Source organism: Etheostoma cragini, chromosome 4, assembly GCF_013103735.1.
Source record: "Etheostoma cragini isolate CJK2018 chromosome 4, CSU_Ecrag_1.0, whole genome shotgun sequence".
In the NCBI taxonomy this organism is placed as follows: Eukaryota; Metazoa; Chordata; class Actinopteri; order Perciformes; family Percidae; genus Etheostoma; species Etheostoma cragini.
The window spans coordinates 16,046,447-16,063,056 of NC_048410.1; the positions used below are offsets into that span (position 1 = coordinate 16,046,447).

At 38.0% G+C, this 16,610-nt stretch overlaps 1 protein-coding gene across 1 annotated transcript in view; it reads right to left on the reverse strand.

The window, feature by feature from the left end:
* Positions 1 to 1,947: 1,947 nt before the first annotated feature.
* The window catches only part of LOC117943718 (testis-expressed protein 264), a 30,930-nt gene continuing 16,267 nt past the window's right edge, over positions 1,948 to 16,610 (reverse strand). The window contains exons 3-4 of the mRNA XM_034870025.1: positions 12,444 to 12,609; positions 1,948 to 5,333 (exon numbers count right to left, since the gene is read on the reverse strand). Of these exons, the coding sequence (XP_034725916.1) occupies positions 5,053 to 5,333; positions 12,444 to 12,609 (447 nt within the window). The 3' untranslated portion in view covers positions 1,948 to 5,052. The remainder of the gene's footprint in view (positions 5,334 to 12,443; positions 12,610 to 16,610) is intronic.

A 16,610-nucleotide genomic window follows, 5' to 3' on the forward strand; every position in this document is an offset into this window, starting at 1 on the left:
AATCTCAAATCTTGTTTCCAACTTGTCACATGGTCTTTTTTTTCATGTGATTCATCCATTGCATTTCCTGTAGGAGACAGTTTGGACTGGCAATCTAGCTTTTAATGATAAAACCCCTTCCATAAAATATTGTGAAAATTGAAAATCTTTCCAAGTAGACAAAACAAGGTGCTGCAGCTCTCCAGCTAAATTTAGAAAGATGAGAAAAGAGAGAAATGAGCATCACCTATTTTCCCCACTCTATGAAGGCTGGCCAGCTTCTCATTCACCTCTATGTCATTAAAACTGAATCACACTCTAGATGAGTTGCACAGCACTTTACAAACTCAAGAGCCACCTTACACCATTCGGTTTTCACTGAAAAGGCTTCAACATCCAATACACACATACTACTACTACAACTCTCTAAACATACCTAATCTATTCTAACAGTTTAGTCAGATGAATACTGGCATACTTGAGCTCAATGTTGAATCAAATACAGAATGTGTCCAAATATGTTGTTACGAAACAACCCTTGTATTAATACAAACATAATACATATAAAAATGTTTTTCACCGGCCAAAATAAATGACCCTCATAGTATTGATTCAGCCTATTAACTATTTAAAAGCTGTGCAGCCGGCAGTGGAACACTTCAAAGTCTCCTTGGTAATTAAGGTTTAGTATACAGCATGCAGTTCTGTAGCATGCATTCTGCAGAGGCACTATTTCATGCAATAAACACACCACTTTTTTTTCTCACCCACAACAAGATTACATCAGCAACATTCCTATTTCATAATTAGTGAGGAGTGCAGAAAAGGTCTTCTGCACCAGTGTGGGTTTCTGTGTCCAACTAAGTACACCCCGGCAGAAACCAGTAACAATTATATCTGGGAATATTCAGCAAGCAATATAAGTTATTTCAGTATGTTTTCAGCTTCATCGCTAACCCATTTCTGTCCCCTTCACATGCTTAAGCACCACCATCTTTCCCTACCTCGCCACTACAACCACCTTCCTCTCACACACACACACACACACAAACATCTCACTATTTTTCATATGTTTTAATTTCTGTGCATTAACAACAGCTATGTTGCAGTTAGGGGTTTGGAAAAGAATAACGTTTTTCTGTGTACAGTGGCAATTAATACGACGAGCGGGTCCTGCTTGTTGCATAATTCCCCCAGCTAACACAAAGAGACCAATTTTCTCCTGAAATAGAAAGGTAGTTTACATTACAATAGTTGAGGGCATGTGGGTGGAATGCAGACTTTTAGATAGAAACATACCAATTAATGTCGAGTAAAATTATAGAGGACAGAAACAAAGTGTTCCTAGCATGTGGTCAGTGTGCATCAGTCTGACTGCTGCTGCTCTCTTTGTGGGTTTCTGATAGATCAACAATAATGAACATGACAAAAACAATCAGTCCAAAATCAACAATTTAGTTTCTCTCTGTGGTGCCTGCTTTTATTGATGTTCACAAGTATGGAAAACAAAACATCTTGTATTAGAACTCCATTCCTCTTTTTTGCTAAAGAAATAGTCTATTTTTTCTCTCTTTTTTTACTCAAACTTTCCAAACCAAGGTCTGCAGATTGTATGGTTTTTCCAATTCATTTTTTTTTTATAGTTTAAGCAGCGCAAGCTATATTCACTTTCCCTTTTTTTGTCTTTGTTTCTGGGTTGAGCAGCGTGAGTGCCTAATGGCCAGATACCACCATGTAACTGGAAGGTCACAGCTTGAACTTCCCAACCCAAGAGTTCATCCTTGCTTAACGGATAATTCTGTTTTTATTACAACTTGGTTTTTATTTTCATACTTTCGGTGATTATTTCTATTGGTTGTGATAGCATTGTACTCTTTAAAGTAATTGCTGGGGACACAGCAACATGGCTACATAAAGTCTGGGTGGCAAGAAAACCAAGCAGTCAGACAATCAAATACAAGCCAAGAGTTTAGTCAGATCACTCAAACTACTTTATTTGGAGGTAAAACTGACAGTGGCTGCACTTCTAATAGCGGCAATAATACCTCATTGCACAGGACGAAATGTGTACAGTAGGTCAAAGTTGAACTTTTTTTCAGTAATGTCACCACATTACCAGATCTCAGCTATTACCGTACAGAGTTATTATTGTTGACAGGAGCAGTGATCCTATACAAGTTATAAACCAGAATTACCCTTTAAATGAAGATGAGCCCTAAGTATTTACTCACTTAGATCATATTTGTGTCAGACCAGCGATACCGTATCTAATTCTATAGTTAGTTAGATTCCCTATAGCCAACACATACTTCATAAAACAGCAAGTTACTACCCCAGGTGTATATGTTTGAAGGAGCGCACCCTTAGGTCCCAGAATGCTTTTATAATTATACACACAAAAAAGCATCTGAGGGCATCACTTTAACTCCTAAATCTCATTCATCTCATTTAAATTTATCCTCTGGGAATTTAACCCCATTGTTAAAGCAATCAGCATTTAGATTAAAAATGTAAACACTCACTATAGATCGTTTTTGTCAAACATTTGTCAGATACAAGCTCAGCGTTCTGCCTATTAAGCCTGTGAGGCAACTCCAACTCAGAGTAAACTAATGAATAAGCGATGCTGTAACAGGTTTGCTGTTGTTTTAAAGTGGAGTAAGAACATAACGGGAAATTGTCAAGAAAATCTTTTCATAAAATATTGTCATAAATGCATTATCATTTCACTCAGAGACCACAAGGTCCAAAAATGCAATTCAGACTAAAAACACTATGCTACTGAGGCCCAATAAGTACGTTTACTGGGTTATCTGGATAAAGTTGACAAAGATTTGTTCTAGGTTTCACTCTGTTATCTTTATACCTCAGCAAACAGGTCTCTGATTAGATAAGCACCGCAGTCAGGAAAAGAAGCTGAATGAATGTACCGTGTTGAAGCTCTTTTGTATCATCTATTCAAGAACTAGGATTGTGTATTTATATTTGCTGTAAAGGTTAGGCGCACAGTTTTCAACCTAGGAGTATGTGTTGTTAAATTAGATTTAAGACTGAATAGCACAACTTTTCAATAGAATTAGTTTAAAACACCCTCTCTTCTACCAGAGAGGTTTTTCTCTGGGCTAAAACCGTGACTGTCTGATCAATGTAATGCCACAGTTATAATTAAGAAAAGCCATATTCGGGTGTTGTTTAGTCATATCAAACACACAATATTAAAGTGAAGGACTGACAGAAGCCTTTGTCTACTCATTTCTGTCTGAAAATCTGGAGAATCTTAAATTAATAGGTTTTAGCTCAGAATATGCAATGTCTATTAACTTGAAAAGGCATACATGCTTTTCTCCCACATGCACATCCCTTTAAACTGCTCACACCCTCCAAGTGAGCAAGGCTCGCTGCGACGAGCTTGGGGTGATCTCTTGTTTGCAGGAAGATAAAGGATATGGGTATGACTCGACACACATTATAGTCTGTTTGGGTCATCAGGTGGTCTTTCAGGCTGCAGCTATTATGTGTATTTCAGAGGGAAGGATGGAAGAGACCAAAAGGTGAAAAAAACAGGAATTAGCCTGAACAAAGAGATAGCATATGGGAGAAGAATGAGAAGGTAAAACAACACAATATAAAAGCTGAATAGAAATTAATGTTGATGCTAGAGGCCAGATGCAAATACAATGTAGAGTCACAGAGCTTTGCCGTCAGTATAGTGAAATGAATATTAATGGTCAGCCCACTGCTTGTCATCTTTCTCCTTGACTGATCATGGCAGCAGGCTGCACACTCCCCATAATCATGTCCACCATCTCAGAGGTGCTCAGGAGGACGCCACAAAGAAGGTAATTATGCATTCATTCACACCTTCATCTTTGGAAATGAAGTACATTTTCTATCAAAACTCGCATCACCAACAGTACTATGCCAACACACAGTCTTGTAAAAGTACACAAAACACTTCTAACAAGATGCACAAATATCCAATGTCAAACACATAGCTAACATCTTTAAAAAAGTCACTCACTTTGTGTGGTCTATTTGCTCATATAATTTCAATCCTTTATGTCCGTTATTAATGAATGAAACTAAGGCCCTTTGTAAACATGTCAAAAAGTGTCTTTAAAATGAACAGAATTCCCTGTATGTTTGTGAAACAATCCTCCAACAAACAAAAACTTTTTAGAAATGCAAATAATAGTTATAGCTTCAGTACAGCAAATGAAATACCTTTCAAGTAAAATGATTCTTCTAACAAATACTCAATTCAGTCATCTTGTATCACTTCTGTTTCAAGAAACCCAGGCTACCTGAATAAGTTCAGCAGATTTCAAGTGTTTTTTTTTCAAGTGTCAGCAAAATCTAGCAGATTTGAATGCATTCACTTAAAAACTGTAATTAAAAGACTGAAGAATAGGTCTGGTTATATTCTATATTTCTGTAATTATCAACAAATCCAATCAAACAGCCAAAATTAGCAATGAATTGACTACACTCACAATTATTGTCTGTGTAGCCAAAGACTGATGAATATCCCTTTGCACCATAGACCTCCTTTGTTGTCCCATAACTTTTAAACCACAGCAGTGAGACACACTGTTGCACTGGGTGACACGATCCTTCATTACAATGAACATGGACACTGTCATTTATTGAGAGTTGGTCTTGCATACGCTGTTCTGCTGCCATAAATACTCACTAGAGTACCAAATGTGGATTATTCCACAATTAAAAGTAGTCCAGAACAAATGTACCATTTACTCCTGCTTGGTTAACATTTGCTAAAAACGACAGTGCCCAGCTGTTATAAAAATGACACAATATACTTCATGACCTGTTTCTCAAATTGTTTCTATAGGAAAGACTTGGCTTTTAGGGTATGGGAATGTGTTTTAAGTATTAAGAAACACATTAGTTGTTTTGGTCTTTTCATGGGATTTGTTAATAATAACAAAAGTATAGAATATCACCTGCCTGATCCTCTAATAGTAACACATTTGGACATGGGCCAATAGTGAGACACTCTTGAATTTCAATCATTTACTCTTTCATCCTCAACTAATGTGTCTCACTGAACTTTTACTCTTCTCCTCCAACGGCACCCCACCATTCCTGAGTGGGATCCTCCAGGTTCTTCTGGTTGGAGTCTCCATGAAGTGGCTTTTCTCCTTCTGCCTGCTGTCCACAGCTCTGCTCCCAGTCCAGGTCTTTAAACAAGGTTCCCCTGGAGCTTCTCCCTCTGTTGTTTCTATCTCCTTGATCCTGGATAGGCACAGAGTGGACAGAGGACGCTGCTAGGGACGTCCCTCTGCTGTCCGACAGGAGAACCCCACTCCCTGAGCTGTATTCACTGTTTGAGTCTGCACCCAGAGCAGGGATAAAATACAAAGGGAGGGGGTGGACAGATGGTGAGAAGACTCTTATAAACAGACGCCACATGAGAAAAGCTAGGCTGCCCAAAAATTTTGTGCTGGGCTCCAACAAATATCTGCATTATGGTATTTTAGCTGCAATGTGACATAAGTTCAGAATAATTATTATCTCTTCCACTTTTACTCCAGACTCAGCAATTATTTGGAAATCATATCCATTGAGGAAATTTAGTCATGAATGTATCTATAAAATTAATAATTGTATCAAATCTTTCCAAATATGCTTTAGAAAAATTGTTAAAACTGTTTATGGCCATTAAACAAGACACGACAGCCACACAAGTTGCAAACATGCTAAACATTTTCTCATGGCCTCTAAACATACATGAGTATGTTTATGTATAAGTACAGCTGAGGCTCATTAGTTTTGCAGTTAAGTTAAAATGTTGACCTGTTGATGGCACTAGATCAAACGTCAGGGGACAAACACAGTTATTACAATTCATCCTGAGGGACACATTGATGTCTTTACTAAATTGCAATAGTTATTATATATAATAGACATTTCCCTAAAGAAAAAAAGAAATGTCGACCTCATGGTCGCACAAGAGGAAAAGACAGAGGATCACCAAAGTCCATCGGATTTACCCTATGTACACACCTTCATGCTTCCCAAAAATGGTATATGGTCTTTTCAGTCAAAGTGGTAGACTGATCGTCCATCAGAACAATACAAAGACAACCAATGTCATTAATGCTTCTGTGTGTAACGTTTTGATTTTAATGGACGTGCGTTACATTCAAGCCATTGCCAAATGAGTTGCTCCAAAGCTAATTAATCAGCTCCACAAAGCTCTCTCTCTGTATTTGTCAGTATGGCTATGTTCAGAAGATTGTGGCATCCGGTGATTTTCTCAAGCAGAAGCTCGAGTGAAGATAATTACCTCTTCTGAAGAGTCCATCATGGTTTTTTTTTATCCTCCCTGTCCTCTTTGGCTATTAGTAACTGCGTGGGGGAGAGGTGGGGGGGGGGTGCATGCGCGATCACGGAAGGCTTGTATCTTGTGGACGCGCCAACAGTTTTGATATAATAACTTTTACATTAATTCCTCATGGGGGCAGCAGGAACTACGCACTATAGCTTTAAGAGATACTGAACCTTTGCAGTGACTCTCGTGTTTTCGCACCTCTGTTAGCTATGATGCATAACTTCTAGGTTTACTGTACTATAGATTTTGATGGTAAATCAAACCAAAAAACTACCAAACTAGAGGACACAAGCACAATCACAGAGATCACCTTTCTTTAAATGTAGTACAAGCCTTACAATAAGAAGGCAAATCCTTGCTCACATGTCCCTTACACATCCAGCTTGTTTTATTGCTCATGCAGCATTCCATTGTCATATTTTCATAAATGTATAGGAAAATCCACAATTTGTGTAAATGACAAGAGCTGTTGCATCTTGCACTTTCAATTCAATTTAGGATGATTATTAACAAGCAACCAGGAAATGTACACAAACTTTAACTCCAAAAATGTAGAAGCTGGGAAATAGGTCATGCTTTTTTCCCTTTTATCCATGGAAGGGTGGGTGTGGTATATCGTGCCTCTCACACATTTTTCTGGTTGTTAACAATTTCATTAACTCGTGGGATGAGCAGCAACACCTTGTGCAGCGACTTAAAGTCAAGACTCAAAATAGTGCACTGAAATGTTGTTAATTAGAAACTCCTGTATAAGGTAAAGGTTTTCTGCTCTTTAATTGGAGTGGTAAATACAAGCATCTAACTCCTCTGTGTTTTAGTTTGTTCCTTGTAGGTTAATAAAATCAATATCCTCCCTGTGTGTCATTCTGTTGATCTTTGTGTGGCTATGAGTGTTTCCACAAAACTCTCTTCAGTACTCTTTAAATCAATACCTTCTTACACAAAGCCATCTGTTGTGTATGATGACACACACAAGAACTAACCTTTCACATGAAAACAGTTGACAGAAGCCAAAGGGGGGGGTAATCATCATGTTAGAGGTGATAAATACATTATGATATGGGACAAATTATCAGAGGTAGATGAGATTTGTAACACAATGACAGGTTGAAAACCTAAATTTTCTTACCACTGTGCATTTAAATTGAGGAATAATGTAAAAAGTATGAAGCTTTAACCCTTTGGGGCAAATTGACCCATTTCAAAAAGTTACATTTTTTCTACCTGAAAATCAATGTGATAAACATGTATTCCTGACTCAACTCAGAAAATTATTCTGGATATGACCACTTATGTTTTTCCCATAGTGGATTTTTAAAATAAATTATAAAACGAATCACACATCCATTTTTTCTTTTGTTCTAGTATAGACTGATTGTATTCCCTAAAAATATACTGTATGTTAACTCAATTGTTTTAAATTGAGATAAAGACAATATTTGTTAATAGATTATGAAGTCAAATATTTCAGCATTGTTTTTTTATCAATTTGTCCCAAGGGACAAGAGAGGCTCCCAAAAGTGAAAACAATACAAGGGTTAAGCAAAGACTCGTCATATATTAAAAGTGATCACTGTTCAAAATCACAGATTTTCAATCTACAAATGTATTTTCTTTGACAATCAGTTTGATTCTAGGCATTCAGATAAACCCCGACTGTAACCTAAATAATGTCATAAATAGATTTAAAACTACAATTAAACAAGATGAAAAGGACTACACATACAGTTAAAGTAGCTGTTGACTTGGTCAGTAACTCTATGACAAGCTCTTGAGACAGCAAAGCGTTATTTGTTTTAATCGTCATTAAACTACAAAGATAGAAAACAGAACTATATGTTTCAGAGACATGTTAACTGTCATGCTTCTAAGCTAAAGTTAAGAAACTTCCAACAAGCAAAATACAAAAAGAGGAAAAGGTGTTACATAGCTACATGCAAATAGTACAGAACATTACTAACTCTGAAAATGTAACCAGGAGCAACTTTGCTATGTTTATAAAGATATACTGTATGTTTATGTGTGCTAAGCCTACTGCTGTGTGTGCAGTAATGCACTTAGTCAAAGACCTAAGGGCTGAAGCTGTTATGTCACACATGCCCCATAGAAAAGATGAGAGATATTGCAGTGGATATCACTTGTTGTTGTTGACAGTGAAAATGGAATGGGGACCAGGGTAGCGCACACATACAGCAGCTTGAACAAGAGAGATTTGAATTGCATGTAAACTGCATAGTATTATTATTTAATCCAGACAATAACATTGCGTACAGCGGAATATGACTATTTTCACCTTTTGGAAGAGAAGCTGTATACATGAGGAAAAAAATGTAAGGCATAAAAATCAGTGCTAAACACAATGTACATATATAATTAACTTTTATTTATTTTCATGAAAATGCATTCCAAATTTAAATAAAAAAACATCCATATTTGAATCTAGCCCCAAGCTCTTGCTGATTCATTTCCACCCACCGCATATACATGTGATAGATGGAGCCAAGAGGAAAGAAATGAAATAATGAATTACTAATATGCATCACATGAGACAGATAATCTGTGAAAAATCCTGTTCCTCCTTCTATTGCTCTTAATGGCATTCGCAAGATTCACCGTGCCCCCAAAAAACCAACCAATCAGAGCCGAGGACTCCCTAACAGAATGTCAGTCACTGCTAAAAAACAGTCGCACTACCCACCAGCCAGAGCAAACTTTGTAATAGAGGAGGCCGAGGAATATGATACGTTTTTTTAAATAATATGTCTCATGTACTACTGTCAGGATATAGTGACAGTTTCAGCAAATATGCCACACATTTTTCTAATAAAAGTTACCAACTGAACTTTTAAGTAACAACATTTTTAAATGTAACAATTTAGAAAATACGCCTGTTTGTCCAGTAAGAAGCTTAACGCATAAAGGAATCATGGAGTTAGCCTCTGTCCACTGTATAAGAAATCTGCCTACCAGCACTTTCAAACAAACAAATTATCATGGTATTATTATTGGTCTCTGCTTGTTGCCTGGCAACCTTATGGTGAGGACAACACTCTAGGAAATCACAGCTCTAGGCCGAGAAATATTTACAGCCTTTTACCCTTCATAAAACCAGTTATTTCTACATTTCCGTTTGGCCACAAATAAACAAATATAAAATGCTAATTAGTATGCTGCAGAGTTGCTTGTATAGGCAGATTTTTTAGAATGTCTTTTAACAGTCAGTTAAAAATCACAGCCAGGCCGCAATCAGACAGAGCGCTTTAGTAGGTTGCCAAACGTGACGCACTGACTTTTTTTGTTTTTTTGTTTTGTTATCATGTAAGGCAACCATCAAATCACCCATCCTCAGCCACCAGTATTTCGCAGACAGACCGATATGACATATTCATCTAAGTTAAAAAAAAAAAAAAAAAAGCGTATTTCTCAAAATGTCAAACCATTCCTTTGGAGGATGCTGTGTCGTTTATATGGTCAACATTCGCCTTAAAGATTAGCAATTTGATGAAAATGTGTGACATGACTTCGACTTCAGATTTTACTCAAGAACTTGCTTTGATAAAACTTGAGATTTGACTTGAGACGTTTATTCACCCAACAAGATTTTAAAATAGCTCCGGTCCAACTAGAGTTGGTAGGGTAATGGCCAACTAAAACTATATGTGGCACTATATTCACCCACTTGTCAGTTGTGTGGTTCCAAAGAGTGAACTTTGTTAGAACTATGTTAGAAAATGTTTCTAAGGTGTCCGGATAGTTAAGTTGGTGGAGTGGGCGCCCATGTATAGGGGCTTGCTTCTCGATGCAGCGGGCTGGGTTTGACTCCGACCTGTGACCCTTTGCTGTATGTCATACCCCCCTTCTCTTTCCCCTTTCATATCTTCAGCTGTCCTGTCGAATAAAGGCTTAAATATTCCCCAAAAATAATCTTAAAAAAAAAAAGAAAATGTTTCTAGCCTGCTGTTGTATGACAGAGAGAGGAGACATGTGAGGAGGCTGGGGGTTGATCCGGTCACTGAGACGGGGTCAGTATGTGGGGAGCAGTGGGAAGCGGATGGGTGGTTTTAATGTACCAAAGATCTGACCTGGACTGTTTGATCCCATTGTTGTGACAGGAGCATGGCTGCCTATCAAACAATCATTCACAGTCATGGACCCAAATGTCATTTTCACTCCCACCACACCCGTGAAACAGTGAATTTGTCATTACAGTCAGTTTCATTCCGTTTTGTAGCAAAAAGTGTAATGGTGGAGATCCAGATAGATGTTTGAGGTATGGATTCCTTTGGAAATATGACACTAAGTGAAAGTGGTCAGAAAAAATATATTATAAATGATCTATTCTTATAACACCTGTTGAGGTAACTGAGTGGCTTTTTAAAAAAAAAAGCATTTTCAGTGCAAAACTACTGATTTTACTTTCAATTAAAATTTGATTATTGACAAAGAATTGTACGCAACTACTTTTGGAGAGGCAACAATTACAGATAAATTACAGTTAATAGTCTTTTAAAGTTTGGTGTATAGAATAATCATTAAACAATCTATCCTACTAAGAAAGAATGACCATTACTTTTGGAGAGTGTCACTAAATTGCTGGCACCAAGTCTCACATCATCCCTGAGCAAATATATAAAACTTCTGGCCCTTTGAAAATAAAACAAAGGCAATTTGTTGGAAATTCAAAAAGTACTATAGACCTTCCATAATCTAAGTTGGATGTGGAAACGAATGCACGCTGAATAAATCAATCATTATGCATTGTGCTCCTCAGTGGAGACACCACTGCACCAAACGGTGGAGGGTCATACTGATATCAATGCGTGGAAATCAACCATATCTCATCTTACTTGGGGAAAAAAAGGAAAAAGGAGTACATTTTCAGAGAATATTTTGGCTTGATGAATGAGTTAAATAAATTCTCCATTATTACAATTGTTGCTAATCCATCTTCTGTTTTTCATAATCCAACCTGTATTGTATTTGTAAACAACATTCTGACTGTTATTTTACTGTGCATATGTGTCCTTTGAGTGTCAGCTGGGCTATATTCGGATTCATTATATAGTCTGCTTGTGTTGAATTGAATTGAACAATATGGCCTCTGCCACAAAGCTGTAGCAGTTATGTGATATGAGGCTGTTATTTTCCCACTTCATGTCAAATTCATGATTAGACTCACTTCATCTCGCTTAAACCAGGATTGACTTTTGAAAACACTCCTTCACAAGCTTTTATGTCTCGTGAGGATAAATTAGCGTCAAGTGGAATTGTGCTAAAGTACTTGTGCGTCTTTAACATTTTAAAGGTTTCCATATGTTGTCTGCATAGCTGTGGACAACCCCTTGGTGAGTGGCAACACACTTTCACCAGAAGCTGCTGTGTCTGGACTTTTCATTAACACCTAGAAAGGTGTCAATCACAGTTTGCTTCTGCGGGGCTGCTCATAAACAAAACAGCAGTAGAAACAAGGTCCAATTCTCCAGGGTCCCACCCAAGCGGCAACTGCCATGGCTGAATGCTGAAGCCAAAACACAGGTGCCTTAACATGCTGCTTTAATGGCCATCAGAAAGTAGCTGACTGTAAACAACTGACGAAGAAAACTTATTCTTATATTTCACTCAGCAGTTGATAGACCAAAAAAACAAAGCCAAAAAGCAATTCTTAGACTTGGATTTGCCAGGTGGCAACAAATTCACCATTTCAATGATAGTATGTCACTGTTGTTTAAAGGTTAAGGTGACCCCCCGCCATGTTTTAAATGTGAGACTAAATCCAATAACTATAAATGTTGCACTGCAGATATCTTTTTTAAAGACTTTGGTATGATTGACGAAATTGAAACTGGCATTTGTTGGCCTTCTCAATTTGAATGAGGATTTTAATTTCAGTAATGTGTGTGACAAACAGACATGAAGTCTAAGCTTGATTTGCAATCATCATCAAATTACATTAAAGGCTATGTACGGATGCTAAATGATACCCATGTTTTCCAGCTGCATAGCTGGCAAGCTGCGTAGATTACATTAACAGGGCTCTGAATCCTCCTAGGTTGACCTGTAAGTACAAACAATGTACATGCTCATGTGGTACAGCGTGAAGTGCAATTACCTGAGACTTCTGAGTCACTGTGCAGCTCCTCTTGTTCTGACAGCCTCCTTTCTACCTGTCGGACTTCAGGTACGTAGAAATCTCCTTGACGGGCCAAGGGGGCCATGAACTGGATCTGACCCTCTCTGTAGATCTGGAGGAACGGGTGTGCACAGAGCCTCCTTTCCTGAGAGAGATCATTTGAATTGGCGAGCATAAAAAGCAAATTCAGGATTTACAAGAAATGTAATACATAACATTAACTTTAGAATCCTTTAAAGTTTGGGTGTTTAGTAGTAATTTAATGGCACAAATGCATGCAAGAAATTTGACAGTTTAGAGTAGAGAAAAACACTATGTAATGGAAAGAGAAAACACCATAGAAGGATGCAAGAGCGGTCAAGTCCAGTCAATGATGAGTGAAAATGACTTGATTTCATATGTGAGCCTCACCACTCCACCCTCTGAACTAACATTAATCTCGTTGTTTTGTCTTTACACCCCACATGCAACACATCTTAGATCTGTCTTCATGAATGTTCAGCCTCCACACGCCACCTCTGTTTAAAATGCTGTTCTTCTTCTATTACTTGCCTCACTCCTCCAGAAGTGGGAAGTCTCAAATGACAGAGACCACTCCACTTCTCCGGGCTCATTAACCTTTCATACACCATGTTTTGTTATTCCGCGCATGCACATCCAATGTCTGTTTCTTTCACCCCTTTGGCATATGCTAAATGTCGAGCAAAACGTGAAACACATTGCAGCTACAGTGCAATATCTCAATAGGATAAATCCTTAAAAGTCAATTTGAAATAAAATTCAGTTTTCATTAGGCTTACTATTTTACTGCTGCCAAAAGTGTAACAGATTTGTTGGTTTGATGCAAGTTAACGAATAAATTAACTGAATGTTGATTATTATATAATGTGATATGCTTCATCATGCTAAAGCATAAGCAATATTATTTTTTCATGGTGAAAAAGGCTATGGATTAAGAGCGAGTCATGACACAGAGACTTTAAACTAACGCTCCTTATTAAAAGAGAATGTAGCTGGGCAGCAAGTCCATACAGAGCTTTACTCCTCGGTGCACTTGTGGCCCTTTGCTGCATGTCTTCCCTTTCATGTCTACTGCTATCCTATGAAAAATAAAGGCATAAAATGCCTAATCTAATCTGATCTTAAAACAAAAATAAAAAAAGAGTATGGCTTGTTTAATTAATTTGAGAATAGAAGCATGGTATTATGGTGATTAAGACCTCTGTACTACACATTGTCATAGTCCTGCATCTCAGAACCCTATGTTTCACCAGTGATTTGAACTATATTAGCCAAAGTAATATAGACCATAAATCATTTCTTACACTATGGGAAATTAATGACATCTCTTCAAGAGTTGAAACTGATGAGATTACGATTATTTCTTGTCAGATCCTAAGAATATAGTCCCCGTGCCCCTTACTGACTTCCCAGTTTTAAGGAAAGTGGAAGTGGAGACAGGTTACTGTTTAATTGAACAGGAACGTCGCATACAAAGGATCTGAAAAGCAGGCTGGCAGACTGAACAGACACACATAAGATAGATTCTTTATAGGAGACAGCTGACTTATTTTCAAACTCAAGCCTATCATCTCGCTCACCATCTGTCTCTCAGCCCAATTATGACAGCAGTGTCATTCCTCTCACTGCTGTCTACAGGAACAACGTTGTCAGTTTCAGTGATTTCAATAGCATCAATTATTGGTGCATATTTCCTACAGGAACGTCTGTGTATGCTCATTGGCTTGGCTAATCAGTTACTGCTACATATTGCATATTTATGTGCATGCATACAAGCAGACACACACAAAGTTACATTTTGCATTTCAGATTCTATAAATAAACGATCAAATGGGAAGTTCAAGTTTAGTGCAGACACACTGTTGTTTCACTGGCAAATTCTGATTTGTCACTTTTTTTTTTTTTGCTTTAATTTACAGAGTACAATGGATGCACAAGACATTTGATTTGGGTAGTATTGACTGTTACACAACCAAGGAATGAAAAGAAACTCACCATTGCAGTGCTGTAGAATAAGACTGACAAATAAGAGGCGACTCAACAGTCTAATGACACACTTAAAAGATCCAAGCATAAAAAGCATTGTGTGCTAAGGGTGGGCTTTAAAAGCACTGCATTTACAACTATAGGAAAATAACAGAAATGCCTAAAAAAAAATGAATTCATTGAGCACCTAACAGAGGGAGGGCCTCTTATATACAAATCTTGTACAGCCTACATTCTGCTAAGAATTTGTGAGGTTTTCCATGTTATTGGGACATTATTTATATCACGGGAAATAGAAACAAGTAGGGAAATTAAGTTTACAATAAAATTGAGGGAACATCCCGCAATAATGGGACCTAATGAGACCTAATGAAACCTTCAAGATATTTCAGGTCAAAAACAGATTCAGGCTTTCTCATAACGTAAAAAAACGTGTTTTGTGCTATTCTGACTTAATATATATGCTACTTGGCTGCCCCATCATTCCTCAAAGAGAACATCTTTATTTTTTGTGCACTCACACATGAAGCATATCACTTACAGTCACTGCTAAGGGAGTAATCAAAACAGTCTATCCCAGTGAGCCTAGCTGTACAGTGAGGTTAGATTATCTGTGTCTTATAAAAAACCTGGGACAGAGGGCAGACAAATAATTGGACCCACAGTAGAAACCCAAAGACAAACTGTGAACGGTAGGCTTTTGTAATTGGGTAGGGGGTTGAGGATAGTGTAGTTATTGTCTGATTTTCTCCATACTCTTCTCCTGCAGTATCAATGTCTCAAATGCCCAGTAGAACACTTTAGGCAGTCCAGAGTAGCAGGGTCATAGTAAGGTGACATTTTTCTTCACATTGTCCACTGCACATCAATGGCAATATTTTTGGACAGAGAGATATTATTTTGTTTTTTTTCAGGCATGAAAGCATTATTACATTGCATTATTAAGGGAATAGACATGGGAAATTAAAGGGCCAACAGAACATGACCTAACCTTACTTTGATTAAATTGTTTCGAAATTTGAAGAAAAGACAGAAACTGAAGCGGAATTGGATATATCCATATATGCTTGTTTTAAGTCTTTGCAGACATCTTGTGTCTCTAAAGTCCACCCTCGCCAAGAAATGCATAACACTTGATGTATCACAAATAGGTAAATAATATGATTCAGACCATCACCATCAATGTGTTTCAAAATTAAGACCAAATATGAAGAAGAGCAGTAACCCATCCTCGCTTGTTTGGATGCATCTTCAGGAGTAGATGCTGCCCTTCAGAAGCTTTTCAAGCCCACATCAGCCCGTTCCAAAGCTGTCATGGGGAACTATTCAAAAGTACCAAGTCCAGAGTTTGAAATACAAACAAGCCAGAGCATTTTGACAAGCGGTTATAGCCAGACAATACTTCAGCACTGACACAGCGATGTGGAGATAGGCCTGGCAACGCAAGACCATCTAAAGCTTAAATATTGAGCTAAGTCCTGAGGGAATTGGTAAAGAATGTTTGACATGAAGAAAAAGATGTGCTAGTGTCTTCTCTGTCCAGGTTCCAAGCCTAGGGAGTAAGTGACTGAGCTAAGGTGGAAGTGACTGAGCTTTGTATCCCTTGTTGGGGCATTACTGAGATTAAAATCTTTGTTATACTTGCACTGAATAATGCATTTAATAAACAGAAACATTACTCTTGCAGCGCACATGAACAGATGCGCAATATTAGTTCACACATAAAATAGCACCCTCATGAATTAGCCCACTGCTACTAACGTAGGGCCTACATTCCTAAATTCTACATAGTAGTCATCAGATTTACTTATTGATGCACGCACAAAGTAGTATCCACAAAGTTAGTCCAATGAGGGGATAAAGGAAAGTGCGATAGCATTCCACGTTAACGTCTTTTCTCTCTCGCCCGAGACCTCTGTGTCCAGGCCGAGCATGGGGGGGGGAGTAGCTTCCACTAAAGGGGCAGCACAGTGCCGCAGTTTTAACTTCGCAGTTGTTAATTTCCCGTCCACTAGGATTAGGGGCGTGGCCTCATGATGGTGGCTCTCCATCGTGATGCCGGTCAACCATCACAACGGACAATGATCAGCACAACCCTAGCCGGTAGTGTTTTGAGGCCGCAAGGACATTCTGATAATA